The following is a 10,440-nucleotide window of genomic DNA, read 5'->3' as shown; positions in this document are numbered from 1 at the left end:
GTTCTTGAATAGAGGATCAATTGTATCTTGTTATTTTCTTCTTGTTCTCATTAATTCCTACCATCTATTTGTTATTTTTCTTGAGTTTGATTGGAGATTTGTAGTAAAATCTCGCTAAAACTCAAATTTCTTGTAAGATTGCTTGAGATCAACAAGGTTTTCCTATCACATACATCCCTTGGCCTTCAGGCAATCGTTGATGTCCTTGTCACAATCATAGCATACTTAATTTCATGAGAGTTGGGTAATTTTTTACCATTATAAGCCCACATTTTGAATTTTTCAGATGAAGCTTCAATTGTTTTTTTTTTTTCTTTTGATTCCTTGCTTCTTTTTGAGCCCCGCTGTTGTTGCTACAGCTCATGAATTTTTGTATAATCTGTTTGTGAATTATATTATCTGAGACTATTTCACTTGTCATTAAGCCTTCTAGTGAATGAATAATACTCAACTGTAAAATAGTTAACAGAAGATATCCTGCTCAAATGCACAGTTATGCGTAAGTCTCAGTTTAGGATGCCCAATTATACCATCTAGCTATCCCTGAAAATGGACTGGGCTACCTTATCGCGCCCCCCGCAAAAAAATGAGTGATGATATAAACCCAATAAGGGAAATTTACATACCAGTGCTATTTACATATCTAACATCTAAAACATTAATATTACATGTCTGCCATCCATATACAACTTTAATATCAAATATATCACTCCTATAATTCATTTCTATTATTCATACCATCTTATAAACTTTAATATTTCATTTCATTCATCTAAATTTGTTCTATGGGTGGTAGACATATAATATTAATGTTTTAGAGGTTAGATATGAAAATAGTATGAAATATAGTGGTATGCATGTAAATATCCCAACACAAATAAATGTTTGGTTCACACTGAACTCATCCATGATTGTTCATCATGAAGACTAGCACCAAAGTTCAATTGACCATTGAAAAGCATAGTGCGTGGCCTTTTATTCATCTGTTGAATTCGGTTCCCAGATTTCGCTTCCGGGCATGCTCCAGTTATTTCAGACAGGAAAGGAAGATGGAGAGGTTCAATTGAGAAGCCCAAGCATCCTTGGGTTTCCCTGTTTGCGAATTCTGGGGATTTTTGTTTGCTTGATTCAATCTCATTTGTTCTAAGATTTTGATCCACAAGAGCGTTGCATGCTCTTTCCAGAATAGTTTCAAGGTACTTACCCTGCGCTTCAATCCGTAGTTGAAGGCTTCGCTGTACCTGGAGGGACAAAAATGATTAAGGTGAAATTAAGGTTTCATTTGGGATGAAAGCAATTTTTTAGTACAAAAAATTAAAAAGCTGCTTTAAGCAGCAAAGAAAGCTGTCCCAAACGAAGCCTAACTCTACAATCAACCTGTTCTAATTCGAGCAAGTTTCAAAGCTATTATTAAGATGCAACCATTGAGAGAAGCTTTCTTTTGGAGAGTTTGCTTACATATCATATAATTTTCATGTATTTATACATCAAATATTTAAATTTTTGTATTTATATATATAGTATCTTATCACACTAAAATATATGCAGGAAAATCTATCCTTCATTAGAAGTATTTTTATGTGGTGTAGAGCTTATGATATTGAACGAGTAAATATATAAAAAATTTAAGCATTAGATATATAAATGTATAAAAATTCTGTGGCATGTTCGTAATTTCTTTTTTATATATGTTCCTACATGAGCTTTTGGGTGTATAAATACATGTTCATCAACACAAAAAACAAGCAAATACAAACTTGGGTTGCACATCACATTAGGCTGTTTTCAACATTGTTGCAGCTATTTAGAATTTTCCAAAAATAACATTGTTGCGTGCTAGAAAATACGCAGCGGTAGAGTTTGTAAATTCGCATCCGAGCGTTGCACGTAAATTTAACACACAAACAGTAACGAGAATATGAACACCGGGATTTATACGTGGAAAACCCAAAAAGGGAAAAAACCACGGGGTCTTGCCCAGTTGTAAAATTCTACTAGTATTTTTGTAAATTACAAGAAACTGATTCGTCCCACAAATCGGGACGATCAGATTACAACTTGAAACAAATTTACAAAGTTTTGCAGAATCTCGTCGTTTCCCGAAAATCCGGCAGAGTTCCGGCGTATTCAGGTGGCGGGAAGAGCTCCGGCGGTGGTCGAGGAGAAGAGGATTCGCCTTTTCCCCTTTTCCCCTTTTCCTTCTTCTTCTCTCTTTACTTGAGTCCCCCTTGTGAAGAATGAGGGCTCTATTTATAGTTTTTCTAGAGTGGCATGGCTCGTAAATAGGTGTGAGATCACGGGCGAATAGGGAGTGGTTTGAATGGACGGCCGATATCGAACCCTTCGATCGTGCACCGTTCGTTAGACATTTGGGGGCCTTAATGATGTCGGAATTCGGCGATCTTGGGCTCGTTGGATTCGTCTCGTCGAGCCGCTCGATTCGAGTATAAGCTCGTTAAAATCGGAGACCGTTTGGTAACTCAAATTGCGGTTTGAACCTTCCAACAGCGCTTCGGGCCCTTGATTAGGACTCATTTGGGCTCGGATTGGGTTGATCTTAGTGTCGTTGAGTTTGTATTTCCGAGACGCTCAGTTTGACTATAAGCTCGTTGAAATCGGAGTTCGGGTGCTCCCGGAATTAATTTTTAAAGTTTCCAACTAGCTTTTGCCTCGAGATTCGTGCCCGATCAAGCTAAATTTGGTGATGCCGTATCAAACATGTAGAGCTGCAAATGAACCATGCATTTGACTAGCTACTCGCGGCTCGGCTCGATAAGAACTCGTTCATGTTCGTTTGATAAGGTAGACGAACGAGCTTGAAAACTTTTGATAAATACTCAATAGTTAAATAAATGAGCTTGAACAACTTGGCGTTCGGTTCGTTTATATTCATAAACAATATCGTTTAATGTTCCTGAACAAGCTAATTCTTTAAGAGGCTAGATTAGAGTTCGACAAAGAAGCTCGATTACAACTATATTAGATTTAATAATTCAATAATTTATTTTTACTAATTCAGTCTAAAATCATTTAATAATTTATTTTTATTTACCGCATCCACCTAAAATCATGAACAACCCACTCTTCGAACAAATATAAGATGAAGCATAGATCGTCATACATTGTTTGTTCGTGAATGTGTTTACTTGGTAGCTCAAAAACACTAATTAGATATGTTCATGAGCGGGCTCATTTGATAGCTCAAAAATACTCATTAAATATTTTCGTGAACTTGAATCGAATTTGAACAAGCTGATAATAAACGAACTCAAACATGAACACGCACATACTTGGCTCGACTCAGTTCGTTCGCAGCCCTAATTACGGGTAACCTGATAGATCATCATATTCATCAGGTTTATCTCGTGAATAAATCCGTGTTGACTTTATAAACTGTTTTACTTTTTATTCCTATTTAGAACTGCCTTCAATTTTCAATTACAGTTTAATTGAATCTTTTGCCCAACTTCCTAAAATGTCAATTTTTTGTTCTGCTGAGGTTGGTAGACGGCAGAAATTTAAATTTGTTCAGTAGTAGGAATTTTCAATATGACAGATGAGCAAACTAACCTCAAGTTGTTCATGCAGTCTTCTCTGAAGTTCCATTTGTACTCTCATTGCCTCATTGCACCCACTGCCAGGGAATGAGAGATTAGATGTTTTAATAAGAATTGAAAATCGAATAGAAAATTAAAGTTGAACTTACTCGTTATGTTCTGGAGTTGCAAGCGTAGATGTTGCGCATGTACTTCCCTGACTTTCCACAGCAGCAGAGACTGCATTCCCTAGGCAAACAGAAATAAGTATAATTACTAACATCGAAGCAAGTTAAAAAAAAAAAGTTATTCTGCATCTTGAAAATATCAAAGACTTGCAATAAAAAAAGCTCTTAATCAACATATGCTCTATTAAGCTGTCAATATCACCTTCCAAATGGAAATTATCCTCTTTTTTTGCACCTGAAATTTCACATTTTTGCAATTTGATATTGCTGCTTGCATGAATTTTGTTGTGGAAAAATGTTTGGTCAATTTATAAACATGACAAAAAAATAGCAGAAAAATAGAAGAAGAAAAACTCATAAAATATTATTGTTTAGCAGTTGTAGTTACTAGAGCTGATTATGTTAGGTGAAATTGAACAGCTTTTAATTTGGATTTTTATTAATTTATACCAGTTTTAGACCTGTAGAGCCTTCCATAAAACTCAGTGATTGTGATTTATCTAGTGATACATATAGTTTATTTGGGAAAAAGATCAAACTACTTAAACCCAGAAAAACTGGGTCGCTTAAAGTTCCACATGGCCTGCTTCACAAAAAAAAAGTGTCTTGATAACAAAATTCTCTTATAGTCCAAGAAATCATTATATCTACAAACATTGAAAAGCAGCAAAGTCGGCATGTACTTGAGAGATGGAAAGTGGGGGAGAGAAATACCATCAATAGAGTTTTCAAGATCCTTTGATGATTGCTTCCCCATTCTGTATTTCTGTAAAATGAGCAATTTAAAATGTTAAGAAAGATGAGCTTTTGTTCCATGCAAAAGTACAGATGTCATAGCTTCATTGCAATTTTCACACGGGAGCTTTGTAAGACAAATAGAATGATCATTTCATTAAAAAATGCAAAATTTTAACTAGATATTATTCATAGAAATTGTCATCTGGCTTTGAAAGTCTCTAATGTTACATATATGCAAAGATGAGCAGTATGGAAGAATTTGCAACAATAAATAAGCTAAGTTATTTAGTTTCCTTGCAAATTATTCGAATAAACTTAGTGCTAGTTCAGAGGCAACCTGAAGATGACTCTTCAAATGATATAGTGTAAGTCCTTTTACATTCATGATCCTCAGTATGGCCTTTGGCGTTGCTTCTGCAAAAGAAGCCCGAAACAGGTATCAGATGTAAAACTCCAACCTTCTCTAGCTTGGAATTAAAAGAAGATCGATACATGTAAGAGAACTAATTAAAACTGCACATGGAATAACTTGCAAAGGAGAGAAGCACATGAAATAAAAATAAATGGCAAAAACAATCACATCAGAAATAAAGTAGTTCTGTTTACAATAAAATCAAAGTCAACCTCAGGAATCCAATGATCAAGTGCCGGTGATAACTTTCTACCCAATTAAAATTGATAAAGAATGCAATATTTACTTCCAATCATGAAACCAATATATATATAGTCAGCTTATTTCAGGTAGAATTATCTAATAAGCCACTTGTTTATATTTATTGATACATTATCAAAATCACGTTGATCGGGCATGAATCACGATGCATATTTAAATTAGAAATTTCCAAAATGAAATTGAGGGCCATCCTAAGTCTAATTATTTCATGCTTATAATCAAATTGAATGCTTCAATGAGACGAACCCAAATACCGAAAGTGGTCTGATACGAGTATGAATAAACTAAGCTATAGCACTTGAAGCATAATTGAAAACATCATGATATTAATTGGATGATCAAATGACCTTCAAATTTTGCATGCTTATAATCAAATTGAGTGTATCGATGAGACAAATCCAATGAGCCCAATATCATTTAATTATAACATTAGTAAGCTACAGAAATGCAAAAAAAATTATTATATGATCAAGGGAATCAATACGGGTCAACTGATAAAGTGTTACGGATTTTGGTTATATTTAATCGGGTAAGCCACTCTAAAAAATATATATATAGAAATAATTTCTCACTCTCTACATGAAGGAGTTGGAGGGAAGGGGGGATTGGTGTTGACTTGAAATTCAAGAGAGCTTATAGGCGATTGACTATAGTCCTCCAATCGTCGTCATCCAGCTACACTCATCCGACAACCATTGCTTGACTACACTCCCCCAATTACCATTGTTCTACTATGGTCATCTGACCACTGTCATCCACATCTGTCGCCTGATTATGCTCCTTAGACCATTGTTGCCCAACTATAATCCTCCTACTACCATCAATCAACTACGATCCTTCGATCATCGTCGCTTGACTACTATTTTCTGATCACCATTGTCCAACTACATTCCTTTGACCATTATCATTTGGCTACACCCACGCATTTTGACTTCATTATGTATGCTAATGCTTGACGTCATTTATAAGATTGATGCATGCCATCAACATCAATTAGGACTCCCAACACCATCATTAAAATTTATGCAAGATTACGTCTTTAGTCTCCCCTCCTTAAAAGAATTCGACCAACATACAACAAATGATCTCTTGAAAGTAATTCTTATGTCAAAGGGTTCTTCCAACTTCAACCATGAAAATGTACTATACAATGTATGTTTAATAAATTGAATCAGTATCTTCCCCCAAGAAAGGACATCATTTATAACCAATGAAAAACTAGTGGAATCAGTTTAACTAGGGTAGGCCCCATGATTTTTTTATTTTTTAAATTTTCACATAAAAATTCTAATGTCTCTTACAATTCTTGCACTCCTCTCTTATCTGTGTGTATAGTATCGTCATACAAATTGTTAAGGTAATTCTCTAGCTCTATATCGCTATGAATGTTCTAGCACGCAATACTTGAGTTTTTAGAACCTAAAGGAAAAGGCTATTCATGAGAAGCTTCAGCCAATGCATGCTCCAGGGGGGCTTTATACTCTGATACATGCTTGATAACATTATCTTATAAAGAGTTGCTACGAGCACTACCTACAAATCACAAAACTTCCTAGAAACCACAAGAATATGAAGATTACAAGTATTTCAGAAACAAATCTAATTAATCATCACATTATTTTAACCAAAAAAATGTCTAATCTAACTTAAGACTCATGCAGTTCATCCTTATTTCCTCAAAAAGTTGCTTAGTTTGTTAGTTCATATGGATGCATTTCATTTTTGCCACAGAACAGACTACGCAGGCCAGAGATAATTAAGGAAACAGTATGAGGAGGAAATCCTGTGATGATTCCTGCAGTCCTGCATATAAACTTCACCAGCAAACTCAACATGGATCATTGATAAACATGAGCATGGCACGTACTTGAAAAAACTTAGGCATACGTATTGGGGGTTCCTGTGGGACGGGCAATGGTAAAAGAGTGATGCTTTACTTACTCAAAATTTCAAATTTACCCTTGCATTAAATAATCATGCATCATAAATTTAATAATTATTTTTTTACATAATTAAATTGAGCAAAATAGGCAAGCACTACTAGACAATTTTATGCCATTTGTCAAGAATTATATTCATCTATGGGTTCAAGAAAAAAACAAGCAGCTAAACTTCATTCAAAATATTTATAAAAAGAAAAAAAAAGTGGCAAAAAATTTACATTGCCAAGTGGCACAATTGAACTGCCATATAGAACAATTTATACACGGCTCCATGGAATAGAAATGGGCAAAAAAAAAAGATCATATAGTACTGTAGAATAAATAGTATTTACATTTTATTAAACCTTTTCTATTTTTTAACACTAATAAATTTGATTTAATTGGGTACTTATAGTTTTAAGTTGAATTTATATTTCAGTATATTTACATTATTTTTATAGAAAATTGCTCATTCAATATTTTTTATCTTATATAATAAATAATAAATCATATCAATATTTTTTTCTTATTAATTACAAATAAGATAAAAATGTCTGCCGGTTATTATTAGCAATTGTAAGAAAAAGCATGCATTTAGGAAATATACAAAATTGCATACTGTTTCAAACCTGTAGAGAGAGCTAAAATACCTTTTCAACTTTCAGTTGAGCAGAACGAATAGTATTTATGCAAGCATTTTATCATTTAACGATTAGAAGGAAAAAAACATTACGAAGAAAAAAAATTACAGCAAGAAAAACACTTTCACTCCATAAATTACTTTACTCAGTCATAAAAATTTTCCCTTCAATTTAAAAAATGTACATTTTTATTTAATTATTTCTTTTTACAAAATCATACCAATAATGTCTCTCATCAAACATCAAAATTTATGTATTTTTTTAAGGCGACAAAATTTTATAATCAGTCAGTGAAAAGGATACATGAACAGACAGTTCCAAAGAACCATCTAAAGAAGCAAGGAATAAAACACACTGGATCGAAATAACTTGAAGCCAAAAGTGTAATATTTATCAAAGAGAAGAGAAACATACATTCAAACACCTACTAAGTCAAGAATGCCAATATCATCAAGAGATTTATTGTGTCTGGCTTGAAATTTAATAAACCTCATAGAATGAAGTAAAAATATATATTTGCATGTGCTTCCTCGAGAAAACACGAGTTGAAACATTTTATCCATTAAACCAATTAGACGTCTGATAGAATCTTGAGACTGAATAGAGCATGAATCATCAACAACCTCCAATTCAGAATAAACATGAATAGCATTGCGGAACAAAGCTCTAACGTCAAGGGATAAGAGAGAGTCTGAGTAACTAAGGGACCCTCAATAAGCCAAAAATATAATCCCCAAGAATGACACTTGAAGTATCAGTAGGACCAACAAACATATTTGATATACAAATGAAGGGGAATAGTGAAGATACTAACATCAAATAGACTAATAATAGCTACAAAAGGCATAGACATTAAAGAGGAATTTGTAGTTTCTAGAGCATGAAAACATTCTTTTTGGGGAGCATCTTCTAGAAAGTTGTTCAGTTCAATTTGATCATTAATATTTATCAAACATAAATCTTATGTTTTCGTAACACAATCAATAGTTATCCTTAATAAAAGGGCTCATGGAGGAGAATTTTCTAAATTCCGAATGAGCTCTAGAGGCAATTAGCATAATTATGACCAAGATTTTGCAAGGTTGTATGCAAAACCTCAAATTTTACTTTCTTCCAATAACCACGTGAAAGGTATGAATGCATATCTTCTCAATCGAAGGGGCATAAACGTATATTTCAATAAGAACACAGGCTGCAAGAGAGTGATCAATGTCGGGAGAGAAATGATAATAACATTCACTTGTATTGGTTTGCCAAGAACGGAATCGAATGGAAACAATGTAGATTGAACAATGTTGTGGACATAAAGACCAGAAAAATAACCCAAGGTGGGGTAATAGATGGCTCCTCACAAGTATCAAAATATGTAGATCTATGTATAATATGAAGAATAAGAGAAAAGTTCAAAATAATCTACTTCTAAATATAGTTAGATAAGGACATGATGTTGATAAGGAACTCCAAGAAGCATATGAGCATGATTGAGATAATCAGAATAAGAGAGGCGTGTTGGGAACAGGGCTTATTGTTAGTGGAAGGAGTCGTGTTTGGGCTTGTTTGCTGGCAATGACAGCATAGAGTTCTAAAGTGATTCAAGAGGGATGCAGGGGCACATTTTCTGATAAGTGGAGAATAGAATCTAATGGGAGAAGAGGAGATATGGGAGAAATTTGCAAATTGAAAAGAAGGATAACAAATTACTGAAATCAAGTGTAATATTTTATCCTTCTTTCACAGGGAGAAAAGAGAGGGTAGGATGTGGTGTGGGGCAGCTTTTTTTTTTTTTTCCTGAGGTCATATTTCATGGCATCTTACTTTATTATCATCAAAAACACAGGCAAAAGAATCGGCAAAGTCCTGACTCCGAATCAGTAAAATCAACATGATCGCAAAAGACTCATCAACATAATCTAAAAAAGGTTTTCCATTTCAACCAAAAATATTAATAAAACAGATAAGTACTTGGGAATTCGGCTTTCTAAATCTTCTCCGAGTACTGCAGTTTAATAAAGAATTTAAAATGTACGAAAAAAAAACACCATTCAATTCAAAAACACAGATGCACAAGCTATGCCATGGGATCAATATATATGACTTGAATATTTTCCTTTCCAACATATAAATAAAATTAGCAGAAAGTTATAATTAACTTATGGGAACAATCGACGAACTGAAAAAGAGCGAAGCTAGATTTCACTATTCTCAGTAATCGACTGTTGATATGTTGACTATTAACAAATACGATCAACAGCCAAGATGATGAATTGAATCAAAGGTACAGTTTAATCCATGAACCAAGAAACATAACTGAAAGCAAATTAAAGCGATATGAAACAAGCAAACTTATCATTCTGAAGACAAAATTATTCATTGTAGAAAATGGCTACATAAATCAGACAATAATCAAATTACGACAGGAAAGTGAACGCATTGGAGGGAGGGAGGGAGAAATAAGGTACGGGCTCACTGTCGGGGCCTCCGAGCTGGGCGACGGAATCGACGAAGCGATCGTGGAGCTCAGCCGTCCACCGGAGACGGGGTTTGGGATCCGAGGTGAGAACCAGGCTGGCGTCCGCCGGGAGACTCGTTCCTTCCAATCCTCCTCCATTCAAGTACATTCTCCGAAACCCTAAAATGATTCAGTGAGCAGAGGAGGAAATTGGAAGCGAAGTAGAAAAATGAGCTGAGGAAGGAGACGAGGGCAGTTAGGAGAGTCGGCCTGGCAATTTATATAGAAAACAT

At 34.5% G+C, this 10,440-nt stretch overlaps 1 protein-coding gene across 2 annotated transcripts; it reads right to left on the bottom strand.

Annotated features, from left to right (window-relative positions):
• Positions 1–802: 802 nt before the first annotated feature.
• LOC110114790 (protein PHR1-LIKE 3) lies at positions 803–10,417 on the bottom strand. 2 transcript variants are annotated; one of them, XM_020847789.2, is made up of 6 exons: positions 10,166–10,417; positions 4,800–4,876; positions 4,439–4,490; positions 3,707–3,785; positions 3,571–3,634; positions 803–1,241 (listed from the first exon to the last, which is right to left on the bottom strand). In XM_020847789.2, exons 1-6 carry the CDS (start codon positions 10,314–10,316, stop codon positions 891–893), a joined length of 774 nt encoding a protein of 257 aa, XP_020703448.1. In that variant the 5' UTR covers positions 10,317–10,417; the 3' UTR covers positions 803–890. The 2 variants fall into 2 exon arrangements, with proteins under 2 accessions (XP_020703448.1, XP_020703449.1); XM_020847790.2 differs by having other exon boundaries at positions 3,707–3,776.
• Between the last annotated feature and the right edge of the window lie 23 nt (positions 10,418–10,440).

Source organism: Dendrobium catenatum, unplaced genomic scaffold (genome assembly GCF_001605985.2).
Source record: "Dendrobium catenatum unplaced genomic scaffold, ASM160598v2 fragScaff_scaffold_412, whole genome shotgun sequence".
In the NCBI taxonomy this organism is placed as follows: Eukaryota; Viridiplantae; Streptophyta; class Magnoliopsida; order Asparagales; family Orchidaceae; genus Dendrobium; species Dendrobium catenatum.
The sequence above is the reverse complement of the archived record's forward strand: the minus strand, read 5'-3'. Positions and strand labels throughout refer to the sequence as shown.

Excerpts from the sequence above, each read along its gene's own strand:
- LOC110114790 (XM_020847789.2), bottom strand. The coding sequence starts at position 10,316 with ATGTACTTGAATGGAGGAGGATTGGAAGGAACGAGTCTCCCGGCGGAC. Across the intron at positions 4,491-4,799 it reads ATTTGAAGAGTCATCTTCAG|AAATACAGAATGGGGAAGCA; the intron begins GTTGCCTCTGAA and ends CTCATTTTACAG. Across the intron at positions 1,242-3,570 it reads GACTGCATGAACAACTTGAG|GTACAGCGAAGCCTTCAACT; the intron begins GTTAGTTTGCTC and ends TTGTCCCTCCAG.